The sequence below is a fragment of the Salmo salar genome, chromosome 01, assembly GCF_965601325.2.
Source record: "Salmo salar chromosome 01, fSalSal1, whole genome shotgun sequence".
Taxonomy (NCBI): Eukaryota; Metazoa; Chordata; class Actinopteri; order Salmoniformes; family Salmonidae; genus Salmo; species Salmo salar.
Window position 1 is genome coordinate 77,510,850 of NC_138291.1, and position 15,998 is coordinate 77,526,847.

General features: G+C 41.3%; 1 protein-coding gene across 1 annotated transcript in view; it reads left to right on the forward strand.

Moving 5' to 3' along the window:
- The window catches only part of pdzd7a (PDZ domain containing 7a), a 46,728-nt gene that overhangs the window by 14,891 nt on the left and 15,839 nt on the right, over window positions 1-15,998 (forward strand). The window contains exons 8-9 of the mRNA XM_082967622.1: window positions 14,411-14,644; window positions 15,308-15,480. Of these exons, the coding sequence (XP_082823748.1) occupies window positions 14,411-14,644; window positions 15,308-15,480 (407 nt within the window). The remainder of the gene's footprint in view (window positions 1-14,410; window positions 14,645-15,307; window positions 15,481-15,998) is intronic.

Genomic DNA, 15,998 nt, shown 5'->3' on the forward strand with positions numbered 1-15,998 from the left:
AAACAAAGAAAAGGTCAAAGCAAAATGGTGATGATACCTACAGTAACAGGTATTTGATTTCACCCGATGGCTACTTTATGCAGATGAGGGAAAGGACACAAAGAAAGTCACTTCAGACTATTCAGATGCACCCTGAGTCATACTTTTGTTAATGTTATCCAGATGACTGCGGCAGAGGTTTCAAAATAACAGTGAATGTAACCATCTGTGTACAATACATCAATATTACCGGGTTGTTGTCTACTAGGAATGATTTACTGGAGAGGGCAGAGAATGTGACTGGATGAGAGATGAACAGTCTTTAACCTCTTACTGAAGAGTGTATCATCCACTTTTATTGGCCAGTGTGAGCATAGAACCATGCAAAGTGTAATGAATTATACTTTGAAATAACACACACATACAATTATTTTTGTAATTTTTCTCTGTGAACCTCAATCTGGCAAAGGTACATCCACAAGCAAAGCATTTAACAAATACCCGTAACAAAGAGATTACTTGTAACAAATGGGCTTTTCACGTGGTAGTATTTGATTTAATTTAGTCAATTTACTTTAAAGGTGAATATGCAAAAATCGTGCCGCCACTTCCTGCTTGCTAAAATGTATATTTTTAAATGTTTTACTTTATTTATCGATTTTCAGATATAACAACAAAAACAGTACAACCGCAACCCTCCCTCCCTCCCTCCCTCCCTCCCTCCCTCCCTCCCTCCCTCCCTCCCTCCCTCCCTCCCTCCCTCCCTCCCTCCCTCCCTCCCTCCCTCCCTCCCTCCCTCCCTCCCTCCCTCCCAACCCATCAAGGCATCTATAAAAGTAAGTTAAATAGGAAATAAAAACAGAAAAACAGTAATAGAAACAGTAATAGAAACAAAAATAATGGGGAAAAAAAGTTTAATAAAAATGATCAGCACAAATGGCCACTAGAACAGACAAGACTGCTTACCAAACTATGCAAGTTACACTAAGTAAAAGACAGGCTCTCCATGTAATGTATTAATGGGGACCAGATTAAGTCTAACTTTTGTCGGGACCCATGCACAGTGTACCTAACCTCTCCAGAGGCAGCGATGACATCACCTCCTTAACCCACTGCATAAAGGAGGGCGGCTTTGCAGACTTCCAGTGAAAGAGGACAAGGCGGCGAGCTAGCAGAGTGGCCAATGCTATCGCATTTGCCTAATGCGTGGTAGCATTCCCCAAAAATGTCAGTGACCGGGTTGGAGCTAACAGTTGTATTAGACATATGTGAGAATGTCTCAAAAATGGGGTACCAGAGGCCACTCAAAGATTGGCATGACCAAAACATGTGTCCCACAGTCGCTGGACTCTAGTGGCATCTCAAACACTTGGGGTCAACATTTGGGTATATTTTTCCAATCTGTCATTTGACGAATGGAGACAGTGTAAAACCTTAAACTGAATAAGCCCATGCCTTATTCAAAATGATGATCTGTGGATACACTCAATACTTTGTTGCCATATATCATCGGGTAGCTCGCCTCCTATGTCTTGCTCCCATGCAGATTTTGTATTTGCAAAGAAAGGCAGATTAATGCTGTATTATGTTGTATAATCTCTAGATTGTGCCCTTCAGATAAGGGTTAAGATCTAAGCACCTCTCGACTGGACACTTAGTAGGCTCGAGTGGAAATGAATCTAAATGTTTTTTGGCAAAGCTGTGAGTTTGCAGGTATCTAAAAAAGTGTTGGGTATTGGGAATATTATGGTCAACCCTCAGAGTATCGAATGAGATGAATGTGTTATCAACAAATAGGTCACAAAAATAACACCAGACCGCTCCTGTGCCAGAACTGGAATGCTGTGTCAATCTGTGACGTTGGGAAGAGATGATTAAATGTTAATGGAGAGCAGCCGCTTGCTTGTTTAACAATAAAGTGACTTGGGACCAGATTTTAAGGGAGGGTTGCTAAAATTCTAAAAGTTAAACTTAAATTAGGTTATGTGACTAAACAAGCAATGTATAGTGTAGAGAATCAATGTACATTCTAAACCGCTGTGAAGTATATTGTCAATAACCAAAAATATTGTATTTTCAGCATTTTGAAAGATGCAAAAACTAAACTTAAGAACGGGAAGCATAGAAATAGCACACATATAACTGATCTACAGTGCATTCGTAAAGTATTCAGACCCCTTGACTTTATCCACATTTTGTTACGTTACAGCCTTATTCTAAAATGGATAAAAAGTATTTTTTTTCTCATCAATCTACACACAATAAACCATAGTGACAAAGCAAAAACAGGTTTGTAGAATTTTTTGCAAATGTATTAAAATGTTTTTTTTCTTCACATTTACATAAGTATTCAGACCCTTTACTCAGTACTTTGTTGAAGCACCTTTGGCAGCGATTACAGCCTAGAGTCTTCTTGGGTATGACTCTACAAGCTTGGCACACCTATATTTGGGGAGTTTCTCCCATTCTTCTCTGCAGATCCTCTCAAGCTCTGTCAGGTTGGATGGGGAGCATTGCTGCACAGCTATTTTCAGGTCACTCCAGAGATGTTCGATCGGGTTCTGGGCTCTGGCTGGGCCACTCAAGGACATTCAGAGACTTGTTCCAAAGCCACTCCTGCGTTGTCTTGGCAGTGTGCTTAGGGTCGTTGTCCTGTTGGAAGGTGAACCTTCGCCCCAGTCTGAGGTCCTGAGCGCTCTGAAGCAGGTTTCCATCAAGGACCTCTCTGTACTTTGCTCCGTTCAACTTTCCCTCGATCCTGACTAGTCTCCCAGTCCCTGCCACTGAAAAATATCCCCACAGCATGATGCTGCCACCATCATGCTTCACTGTAGGGATGGTGCCGGGGCTGGTGCCGGCAAACTCCAAGTGGACTGTCATGTGCCTTTTATTGAGGAATGGCTTCCATCTGGCCACTCTACCATAAAGGCGTGATTGGTGGAGTCCTGAAGAGATGTTTGTCCTTCTGGAAGGTTCTCCCATCTCCACAGAGGAACTCTGGATCTCTGTCAGAGTGACCATCGGGTGGGTTCTTGGTCACTTCCCTGACCAAGGCCCTTCTCCCCCGATTGCTCAGTTTGGCTGGTCGGCTAGCTCTAGGAAGAGTCTTGGTGGTTCCAAACTTCTTTCATTTAAGAATGATGGAGTCCATTGTTTTCCTGGGGACCTTCAATGCTGCAGAAATGTGTTGGTAACCTTCCCCAGATCTGTGCCTCGAAACAATCCTGGCTCGGTGCTCTTCGACCTCATGGCTTGGTTTTTTCTCTGACATGCACTGTAAAATGTGGGACCTTATATAGACAGGTGTGTGCCTTTCCAAATCATGTCCAATCAATTTAATGTACTACAGGTGGACTTCAATCAAGTTGTACAAACATCTCAAGGATGATCAATGGAAACAGGATTCACCTGAGTTCAATTTCGAGGCTCATAGCAAAGGGTCTGAATACTTGTGTCATTTTTTAAAATAAATTAGCAGAAATACCTGTTTTCACTATGTCATTATGGGGTATTGTGTGTAGATTGAAGATAAAAAAAAAAAAATCAATTTTAGGGTAAGACTAACTTTCCGAATGCACTGTACTTCTTCTTAGACTGGCTTTCAACGAGAATGACAGAGATATAACTCACATTTCTATGTCAATTTGGTTGGGTTTCCCAAAAATGTACAGTGAAATTGTTCTGCTCCTTAACCACTCATTTGATACCAGAGCCTTCATGTCATAACTCTTCCTAACTGTTAGGAGTCACCTGATAACTCCCATCTATCCTACAGTATACTGAACAAAAATATAAACACAACATGTAAAGTGTTTGTCCCATGTTTCATTAGCTGAAATGAAAGATCCCAGAAATGTTCCAAATGCACAAAAACGCACAAAAATTCCAAACGCACAAAAATGTCTCTCAAAGTTTGTGCACACATTTGTTTACATCCATGTTAGTGAGTATTTCTCCTTTGCCAAGATAATCCATCCACCTGACAGGTGTGGCATATCAAGAAGCTGATTAAATAGCATGATCATTACACAGGTGCACCTTGTGCTGGGGACAATAGGAGGCCACTCTAAAATGTGCAGTTTTGTCACACAACACAATGCCACAGATGTCTCAGGTTTTCAGGGAGTGTGCATTTTGAATGCTGACTGCAGGAATGTCCACCAGAACTGTTGCCAGGGAATTGAATGTTCATTTCTCTACCATAAGACACCTCCAATGTCATTTTAGAGAATTTGGCAGTACTTCCAACCGGCCTCAGAACCACAGACTAGTGTAACTACTCCAGCCCAGGACCTCCACATCCGGCTTCTTTACCTGTGGGATCATTAGAGACCAACCACCCGGAAATGGAGGAGTATTTTTGTCTGTAAAAAATCAATTTTGTGGGGAAAACCGAACTCTGATTGGCTGGGCCTGGCTCCCCAGTGGGTGGACCTGGGACCAAAGAAGGTGGGTCTATGCGCCCACCCATGGCTGCGCCCCTGCCCAGTCATGTGAAATCCATAGATTAGGGTCTAAGGAATTATTCTTTATGAAAAGTGTACTGGAAACACTCAACCATTGCTACTCCAACTTCCGGGATGCCTACAAGGCCCTCCCCCGCCCTCCTTTCGTCAAATATGGTCACGACTCCATTTTGCTCCATTTTAACCCCCCCCCCCCCATCCACATCGACGGGACTGCAGTGGAGAAGGTAGAAAGCTTCAAGTTCCTTGGCATACACATCACTGACAAACTGAAATGGTCCACCCACACAAACAGTGTGGTGAAGAAGGCGCAACAGCGCCTCTTCAACCTCAGGAGGCTTACGAAATTAGGCTTGTCACCTAAAACCCTCACAAACGTTTACAGAGGCACAGTTGAGGGCATCCTGTTGGGCTGTATCACCACCTGGTACGACAACTGCACCGCCCACTACTGCAGGGCTCTCCAGTGGGTGGTGGGGTCTGTCCAACACATCACCGGGGGCAAACTACCTGCACTACAGGACACCTACAGCACCCAATGTCACAGGAAGGCCCAAAAGATCATCAAGGACAACAACCACCCAAGCCACTGCATGTTCGCCCCGCTATTATCCAGAAGGCGAGGTCAGTACAGGTGCATCAAAGCTGGGACCAAAAGACTGAAAAACAGCTTATATCTCAAGGCCATCAGACTGTTAAATAGCCATTAATAAAACATTAGAGGCTGCTGCCTATATACATAGACTTGAAATCACTGGCCACTTTAATAAATGGAACACTAGTTACTTTAATAATGTTTACATATTTTGCATTACTCATCTCACTTGTATATACTGTTTTCTGTTCTACTGTATCTTAGTCTGTGCCGATCTGACATTGCTCGTCCATATACTTATGCTACCGTTCAAAGTTTAGGGTCACTTAGAAATGTCCTTGTTTTTGAAACAAAAGCAAAAAATTGTCCATTTAAAATAACATCAAATTGATCAGAAAGTCAGTGTAGACATTGTTAATGTTGTAAATGACTATTGTAGCTGGAAATGGCTACAGAGGCACATTATCAGCAACCATCACTCCTGTGTTCCAATGGCACATTGTGTTAGCTTCTCCAAGTTTATCATTTAAAAGGCTAATTGACCATTAGAAAACCATTTTGTAATTATGTTAACACAGCTGAAACGTGTTGTTCTGATTAAAGAAGCAATAAAACTGGCCTTCTTTAGACTAGTTGAGTATCTGGAGCATCAGCATTTGTGGGTTCGATTACAGGCTCAAAATGGCCAGAAACATACACCTTTCTTCTGAAACTCATCAGTCTATTCTGAGGAATGAAGGCTAACATAGTCTTCAAACATAGTCTGGGACAGTTGTGGGATGCAATAGATCCCAAATTAATACAACCACTAGCATAAAAAACACTTTATGCAATGTGGCTGACATAACAGATCAGAACATTTAGCTTGAAATGTTTCCAAACTATTAGGCTAATACTTCACATTATAAGCACAGCAATGCGCACATGGTAGTAGGCTATAAGTGGAATGTTCCATTAGTTGAAAACACCATTATCAAAAGTGACCACAAAAGCAATTATGCATGTAATGCTTTTATTATAAAGTGTAAAGTGTATAGGAAAGTTTACTCACGCTCTGCTTATGTATGCCAGTTTGCTCTACACCACTTTTAAAGCGGATTAATGAGCTTTATTTTAAGAAGTTATTTAGCCACTTCAGTTGTGATACAAACCTTGTCAAAACCATATAGGCCCATCAGCTAGGCTACATGAGGTGTGCAACTATGATTTGAAAAAGCCGCTAAAAAAGCATGGTTTCTTATGTTTGGCATCATTCACAAGTGATAGGCTAATATTGTCACCCATCAGACTATTCCTGATTTAATCTTGTCTTTACATATACTAAATAATATGTGTGAAATTTGTTTTGATTCAGAATGGACCATTATCATGCACATGCATCGAAACGGGCAGCGGGAAAAAATACATGTCATCTATGCACTTGAATATATCGAATGGAGGACGGTAGGCTATACTCCTGTTGTAAATATAAGCAATGTGCTTAATATTAGGAAAGGTGAGAAATAAATATAGTAGACCTAGCCGATAGAAAACTGATGGGATCCTCCTCTTTTTAGTAGATTCCGTCACTCTGTTTTCTCGCGCAAATGCATAGCCTATAGCAATGTTGTGCAACATGAGCTCTTGGGCTCTCATGAAGTGTTTGATTCGATTTTCGATTACATTTGCATTGACGTCAGAGTGATTAGAGGGACAATAGAGTGCTGAGGACCAGGCAGTTAGCAAGTTTAGTAGGCTATTAATCTTGGGGCTAGGTGTCCCGCTAGCGGGATTGAAGCCGACAACGTCCGGTGAAATTGGAGGGTGCAATTCAAATAAATATTTGTAATATTAAACATTAATGAACATACAAGTGTCTTATATCATTTCAAAGATTATCTTCTTGTTAATCTAACTGCATTGTCAGATTTCAAAAAGGCTTCACGGCGAAAGAATACCATGCGATTATCTGAGGACAGCGCCCCACATCAACATATTTTTCAACCAGCACAGGCTTCACAAAATCACAATTAGCGATTAAATAAATCACTTACCTTTGAAGATCTTCCTCTGTTTGCAATCCCAAGGGTCCCGGCTAAAACATGAATGGTCGTTTTGTTCAATAAAATCCTTCTTTATATCCCAGAAAGTCAGTTTAGTTGGCGCCATTGATTTCAATAATCCACTCGTTCAACATGCAGACAAAGGAGTCCAAAAAGCTACAGGTAAACTTCGTCCAAACAAGTCAAACGTTTCTATTTAATCCCCAGGTAGTATAAAATGTAAAAAATGTAATATTTATCACAGAAAGTACTATGTTCAATAGGAAAGGAAAATTCGCAAGCGCGCACCTTCTCCCTCACACACCGAAAGACTGATTTGGTCCAGGTGCTCTCCCAACATAATCTCCAAATACTTGTTCGTTTTTCAAAAAAGAAGCCTGTAACCTTGAATAATTACTGTTTACATCTAGTGGAAGCCATAGGAATTGCAATATGGGTGACGGACATAAGGGTTTCCAATAGGTTTCCATAATAAGAGCCTGGGAGCTGAACAAAATAATTCTAGTCTGATTTTTGCCTGGCCTATCAATTCTGTTATAGTCTCAGACATTATTTTAACAGTTTTAGAAAAGTCAGAGTGTTTTCTATCCAATGGACCAATTATATGCATATCCTGGCCTCTGGGCCTGAGTAACAGGCAGTTTACTTTGGGCACATCAGTCAGGCGGAAATTCAGGATACTGCCCCCTAGCTCTAAGAAGTGACCAGCAGCAGCATCAGAGCTTGGAGAAGCCTAATTACCTTGACTAAATGGTCACATGGAATTTGACTGCCTTCATGACTCGTGACCACCAGTGTGGCGGTAGTACGGTTACTGCAACAGCCCTATTCATCAATATTTGCTTCATTCATGTGACTGACCAATACTGGGTCATTCTTCTCTTTAAACTGAGACCTTGAAACTGCTTCGTTCTCAAAACAAGGGTCTGGGCATACTGCCAAATTCCAGATACTGATAGTGAGGATTTGTCACTTGCATGAACACAGAAATTAGTTATTAGAAAAGCACAAACAAAACATTTTCCATCATATTTCCCTCCTCTTATCACTCAATCTGTGATAATTATCATTACAATTTATAGGTAAACCTTAGGATATAGCTTCTATCATAAGGTTCTATACTTTTATTGAAGTAAGGGAAATCAACACATAAAACCAGACACTTCATAATTTCAAACCCTTCATTCTGGGTTGCACAATTCTTCTTGTTAAACCATGGCTTAAGACATTCGCTTCATAAAGTTACACATATGCTTCATTACACAATTTCATTGATGGATTCTGGCAATGACATTTCCGCTGGAGCTTTTGTCGCGAGTGTCATGTTAATGACAGATCGGTATCTCAATGCATTTCTAGTCTAAAGTACTATAGATTTCGCAGTGTACAGACCTCCACAATCATCCCGATACCTCAAAATCAATTAAGGGCACAGTTGTCCACCCCCCTCCCTCCCGGCACTCATTCTTCTGCCGTTTCAGTTCGTCCCAATGGCACATGTTAAAAGTGGATGGCCCCTGATAATGTCCCGATTTTTTTCTCACCTGAGCTGCCACTGTCCTTTACAGTCCATTATGTCTTGTTCATTTTCCTACTTGTACACCAGTAGCATGAGAGATGTTTGGATGGGATCTCTCTCTATGCTCACTCCACGTGGACTCATGTGGCATGAGAGAAAAGGCAGTTGATAGCTTTGAGTGGATGCAGTGTACTGGCTGCTGGCACGGACTCAGGTCTCACGGTAGAAGTGGTGAAGGACTATAGTGAGCGCCATTGTCGCCATTACTTCAGCCGGTTAGAGGGGGTGAGGTTCACACTGTTCTCGGACGATTTATCCCTTCCATGCATCTAAATACCATCTGTGGTCACCTTCTCCATAACCTCGAGAGAGGACAGACCAGAACAACAGTTTAGTTTAGGGCATTTCTGATTCAGGAAATCCAGAGAAATGATTTACTTTATGACACATTTTTCACTGTATGACAAATTATTACTACTACCAATATTCTTAACTTGTTATGGATAGGGGGCAGTATTTTCACGGCCGGATAAAAAACGTACCCGATTTAATCTGATTATTACTCCTGCCCAGAAACTAGAATATGCATATAATTATTAGCTTTGGATAGAAAACACTCCAAAGTTTCTAAAACTGTTTGAATGGTGTCTGTGAGTATAACAGAACTCATTTGGCAGGCCAAAACCTGAGAAGATTCCAAACAGGAAGCGCCCTCTCTGACCATTTCTTGGCCTTCTTGATCATCTCTATCCAAAACAGGGGATCTCTGCTGTAACGTGACATTTTCTAACGCTCCCATAGGCTCTCAGAAGGCGCCAGAACGTTGAATGATGACTTTGCAGGCCATGGCTGAAAAACAGTAGCGCATTTGGTAAGTGGTCGATCTGAGAACAATGAGACTGGCGCACACGTGCACGAGACGACTCCATGTTTTCATTTTCAGTCTTTGAACGAAAACAACGACTCCCGGTCGGAATATTATCGTTTTTTTACGAGAAAAATTGCATAAAAATTGATTTTAAACAGCGTTTGACATGCTTCGAAGTACGGTAATGGAATATTTTGAATTTTTTTGTCACAAAACGCGCCGGGCACGTCACCCTTCATTACCCTTCGGATAGTGTCTTGAACGCACAACAAAACGCCGCTATACAGCCAGTGAAATATCAGGGCGGAAAATTCAAAAACAACAAAATGTCATAATTCAACTTTCTCAAACATGCAACTATTTTACACCATTTTAAAGATAAACTTCTCGTTAATCTAACCACATTGTCCGATTTCAAAAAGCCTTTACAGCGAAAGCAAAACATTAGATTATGTTAGGAGAGTACATAGACAAAAATAATCACACAGCCATTTTCCAAGCAAGGACATGTGTCAATAAAACCCAAAACACAGCTAAATGAAGCACTAACCTTTGACGATCTTCATCAGACGACACTCCTAGGACATTATGTTACACAATGCATGCATGTTTTGTTCGATAAAGTTCATATTTATATACAAAAACAGCATTTTACATTGGCACGTGATATTCAGAAAATGTATTCCCACCAAAACTAATGTGCACATCAATTTACAAAAATACTCATCATAAACGTTGACAAAATATATAACAATTATTTGAAGAATTATAGATAGACTACCCCTGGATGCAACCGCTGTGTCAGATTTTAAAATAGCTTTACGGAGAAAGCACATTTTTCAATATTCTGAGTACATAGCTCAGCCATCACGGTGAGCTATTCAGACACCCGCCAAGTTCGGGGCAACCTAAACTCAGAATTAGTATTAGAAATATTCTCTTACCTTTGCTGATCTTCGTCAGAATGCACTCCTAGGACTGCTACTTCCACAAGAAATGTTGTTTTTCTTCGAAATAATCCATATTTATGTACAAATACCTCCGTTTTGTTCGTGCGTACAGATCACTTATCCAAAGGCATAACGCGCGAGCGCGGAACGAGAGACGAAAAGTCAAAATGTTCCATTAACGTACTTAGAAGTATGTCAAACGCTCTTTAAAATCAATCTTTATGGTATTTTTTACGTAGAATTGCGATAATATTCCAACCAGACAATAGCATATTCATTCAAGAAGAAAAAGAAGGAACGGCGTGCTCGCGTGACTGCGCATATCCAATCCCTTTGTTGCCAGGCAGACCACTCAGTAACTGATCTCCTATACTCTGCCCAATGACAGGAAAATGCTCAAACCACTTTCTGAAGGCTTTAGACAGCCAATGGAAGCCTTAGGAAGTGCAACGCCACTCCACAGACACTGTAGCTTCGATAGAGAATGAAAAGAAGAACTACAATTCTCAGACTTTCCACTTCCTGCTTGAATTTTTCTCAGGTTTTTGCCTGCCATATGAGTTCTGTTATACTCACAGACACCATTCAAACAGTTTTAGAAACTTCAGAGTGTTTTCTATCCAAATCCACTAATTATATTCATATTCTAGTTTCTGGGCCAGAGTAGTAACCTGTTTAAATTGGGTACGTTTTTCATCCGGCCGTGAAAATACTGCCCCCTAGCCCAGACAAGTTAACCTTATCTTTATCACATGATCCGCAATGGGACCACCCTGAACATTTCTCAGAATACTTTTTACTTTACACCACTTACGTACATCTACGTGTGGGTGTGCAAGTTGATTATTATTATTTATATTGTTACTTCATCATTTCTAGTAACCCATTCTAATCAGTATAATGTTACTTTATCTCTAGTAACCCATTATACATTTGTGTTCCATCACAAATTCCTCCTCTACACTAGTGTTCCAGTCATACAGGGGTTTAAATATTCACTCTAGTGTTCTATTTAACAGTATATTCAGAAATAATACTCTCTTCTTTCGTATCTCCATCCAGAATCATTATTTAACATTATACATCTTTAGTTATTCACGTCCACACCACCTACAGCGATCACAGTGCAGCAGCCCGAGAGGTACACATATCATGTTCTCGAGGAAATGTCAGTGTCCGTGGGCATCAATGAACTTCATTGTTTCCAGCCCTTATCCATCTCAGCTGTTGCCCTCTCAAACTTTTCAATGGCTTCTCGTGTCAGTGCTCGCTACCTGTAGATCGATGGGTGGTGGCGTTCACCATATGTATCTTCAACGGTTCCTTGTGGTTTCTCGACCACATAGACACTTCACTTATAAATGCCTACAGACAATTGTCAGTGGGGCCTCCTGCCCTCACTCTAGCCTTCTCCTAAGACTAGCTTGCCGTTACTTCCTATACATTTATAATAACCGTATATAACATAATAGATTGGAAAACTCAGCTAACAGAACTGGTTGGGGTATTCATTCAGACACGCACAGTAATCTCCCATATTACCTCTTTCACACCCAAGCTAGTCCCCTGACAGCTCCCATTCACTCAGTACTTAATAGTCTTATTATCCTAATTTCACTCCTCTTATTATCCAAATTCCAATCCTTTTATTATCCTAATTTAACTCCTTTTATTATCCAAATTCCAATCCTTTTATAATCCTAATTTCACTCCTCTTGTTATCCAAATTTGAATCAGTTTAACACGTCCTTTCACACTCACACAACTTTCACATCCACATTCACTTAGTACTATTCCCAAACACACTCAGTAATCTCCCTTATTACTCCATGTACCTCTTCAATTATTCTCTTGTCGTTACTTCCTATGCATCATATGTATATCCTATACATATAGAATAGCACCTTGTGCTATTGTTAGTCACTGCAGAACACGTACTGTAGACACTTCACTTATACATGCCTACAGACAGCTGTCAGCGGGGCTTTCCATGGTACCGTTACTTGCCCTCTCTGTTGTCTTCTCTCTAAGTCTGTCATATGTATCACTACCACAGTTCTTCCATAGTCTCTACAGTCGCCATAGACTCTACAGTATCTATGCTCTTTATAGTATCTATAGTCTCGCGTCTCTATAGTCTCTCAGTGTCTATAATCATAGAAGTTTATGTAGTCATAAATGCTATGGTCCCTATAGATTCTATAGTCTTGCCACATACATATAGAATAACAGACGCACTTTCCCACATTCAATCAGTACTTATTATGCACGTTTCAATCAGCTTACTAATATTCCTTAACATCCGAATTTCAATCACTTAACTAATATTCCTTAACATCCAAATTTCAACATTTTATTATCCAAATTTCAATCAGCTTAATAGCCAAATTTCAATCTTGTTATTATCCCAATTTCAATCAGCTTAATACTTTCCACTCTCAAACAACTTTCACATAAACATTCACTACACTCACACAACTCACATCCACATTCACTTCATGCTATTACTTGACTTAAGACTAGTGGTACCCTCCTCCACCTCCTCCATTTTTATGTTTCGTTTTATTGATTCTATTATAATTCTTTTCAATTTTTATACAAATTCATTTAAATTGACTTACTGAAATCAGTTGCCGTGTCCCTCAATTGTTCGCAGATGTTATGTCTCCTCCTGGGCAGCTCACAGCTTTTGGTCAGACGGGAATTTTCCTCAAGCTTCATAAAATGTGCCATTGGTTTTCCTTGCAGACCCCCACTGGAAAGCTCCGCATGCAGAATCAATCATCCTGATCATTGACGCCAAATTGTCATGGAAATTACCACCAGGGACACTCAAAGTCAATCTTGAATGAATCATCCTTTATCATCATCGTGCTGGAGAGGTTCCAACCAACTCAATGCACCAAGTACACATGTCAATCAGGAGCTCCACCTGGGTAGTCTCGTTAGTTCTCTTATATAGAGACAAGTTATATTTGCAGGATTTAGCTTATTCATCATTCATAATTAATTAATCATTAAAGTTTGCTTCATTCATGTGACCGACCAATACTGGGTCATGCATGTGACAGACCAAGACCTCACGAGGCTTCTTCTTCTCTAAGCCGAGAACATGAAACTGAGATCTTTCATTCTCAAAACAAGGGTCTGGGCGTACTGATAAATTACAGATACTCATAGTGAGGAGTCGTTCAGTCACTTGCATGAGTACAGAAATTGGTTATTAGAAAAGCAAAAACATAAAATGTTCCATCACACTATGATAGGGCAACTATGTAACCATGATAGGGCATCTATGTACCCATGATAGGGCTCCTATGTAATTCTGATAGGGCATCTATGTAACTATGATAGAAGCCCTATGTCCAACTAGCTCTCACAGTCTCACATCAGAATTAGATGTTCATCCATGTTGAAGTTGTTGCAAAGTGTTTAAAGTTAAGTTCAAGCATTAACTCCAAATGGTTAAGGTAAGAGTTAAGGTTTGGGATAGGCTTAAAACAAAAATCCCCAAAATATATTGTATTGCTGGATTTTAACTTTCAACCTTTGGAATCAGAGGCAGATGATTACACCCATTTGCCATTCCCATCCACAACACCTGAAAAAGAAATACCTACTTGACGGTAACAGCGCTCACTGTTGCCCCTAGTGGCTGGTTTCCACGTCATCCTCAGTCATGGATGGATGTCGAATACTGACTTGCATCATGGGTGACCAGGCTGTCTGTCAGTTTTCCCTGACCTAGGGCCCGCACCAAAGTTTCCTGGGGATCGCAGGGCCTTACTTGATTTGACCGTTCCCCCTAACCACCAAAGGACAAGCAACAGCAGCAGAAGAAGAAGTGAAGAGTAGAGGGAGTGCTAGTCACGTCAGATCTAGTATTCAAACTCAACAGTGTCAAAGAAATGAATACAGTATATTATGATGTCACTTAACAAATCATGATGTGGTGCATTAACCTTGATCTCTATCCATGCTGCTCCCTCAGAGGACAAGCAGAAGAAGAAGAAGCAGGGAAAGGAAAAGAGTGCAGGAGAGAGAGAGGGCAGCAAGACCCTGCAGCGTTCCAAGACCTTCGTCAGCCTCCTTTTCAAGAGAGATGCACGGAGAGACATGTCCAGGAACAGGAGAGAGAGAGACACATCACGGGACAGTAGAGAGACAGGGACAGGGGACTCCCACAGGGGTCGATTTAAATCACCCTCCCACCATACTGACAAAGGTGAGAGGACCAAGATACACTGGCACAACTTTATAAAAAGACACATCCTACATTCACTTGGACAACCACACAAACACATGAATGCATGCATGTTAGCAATCAGACATACAAAAGCACCAGTCCTTCCATCTCAGACTGGAGACCTTCACGCCCATATCCCTGTTCAACCCTGATCATAGCCACGACCCTAACCCTGACCATAGCCACGACCCTAACCCTAACCCTAGCTTCATGCCCACATCCTGGTTCAACCCTAATCATATATCGACCCTAACCCTAACCCTAGCTTCATGCCCACATCCCGGTTTAATCCTAACCATAGCCTCAACCCTAACTCTCAACCACAACCACAACCCTAACACTAACCCCACTGTGCAACCCAAGGTTTGATACCAGCATAAACAGAAACCCTCTTAAACCTAACCCCACTGGCTATTATACCTCACCCTTACCTCTAACCACTCGCTAGCGTCGCTAAACAGATGTCCCCTAATCACCCTCTAGCATTTTACTACGACTACTACTCACTCAGTAGCTCTGTAATATTGTGGTTCAGAGAACAAGCACATTTTCTGTCGCTGTGTTATTTGACCAATGTGAACGTTCATTGTGTGATCATGTTGTTCTATATATCCCTGGATATCTGTCCCCCTGACTCCCTAGATAAAGAGAGGGGTCGTCCGTTCCAGCTGCTGACCTCTCCAAGGGAGACCCGTGCTGGGGTGAAGGACAGCAGCCCCCTGCTTCACTCTGAGACCCTGGGACAAGTGGAGAACATGGCCAGGAAACTGCTCAGTCAGGATGAGGTCACTGCAGTCATGAGACACTGTAAGCGGGTGAGTCACTGAGCCAAAATGTCAGACTGAGTGAAACACTGTAAATGGGGGCTGTTCTGAGCTGTAATGGCTAATGGAGACATTTTAAGAGTAAATTCTGAACCAAAATGGCGGGAAAATGCTGAGCTGTAATGACTGTCATAAGACAATGCAGGTAAGTGAGTTCCTGAAACAAAACAGCGTATTGAGTGAGACAATGCAGAGCTACTGAGCCGGAATGGCTGTCTGAAACAGTGCAAGGGCCAATCCAGAAACAATTCCTTGCCCCTCTTTCTAGACCCTACCACTTTGATGTTCGTAGAAATGAAGGAATCAGACATACCCACCACAGAAACAAAAATAACAAAGCAAGAAAATAACATTATTTCAATCAGGCACTTGTGTGTGTGTGTGTGTGTGTGTGTGTGTGTGTGTGTGTGTGTGTGTGTGTGTGTGTGTGTGTGTGTGTGTGTGTGTGTGTGTGTGTGTGTGTGTGTGTGTGTGTGTGTGTGTGTGTGTGTGTGTGATGCGGGGCTGGA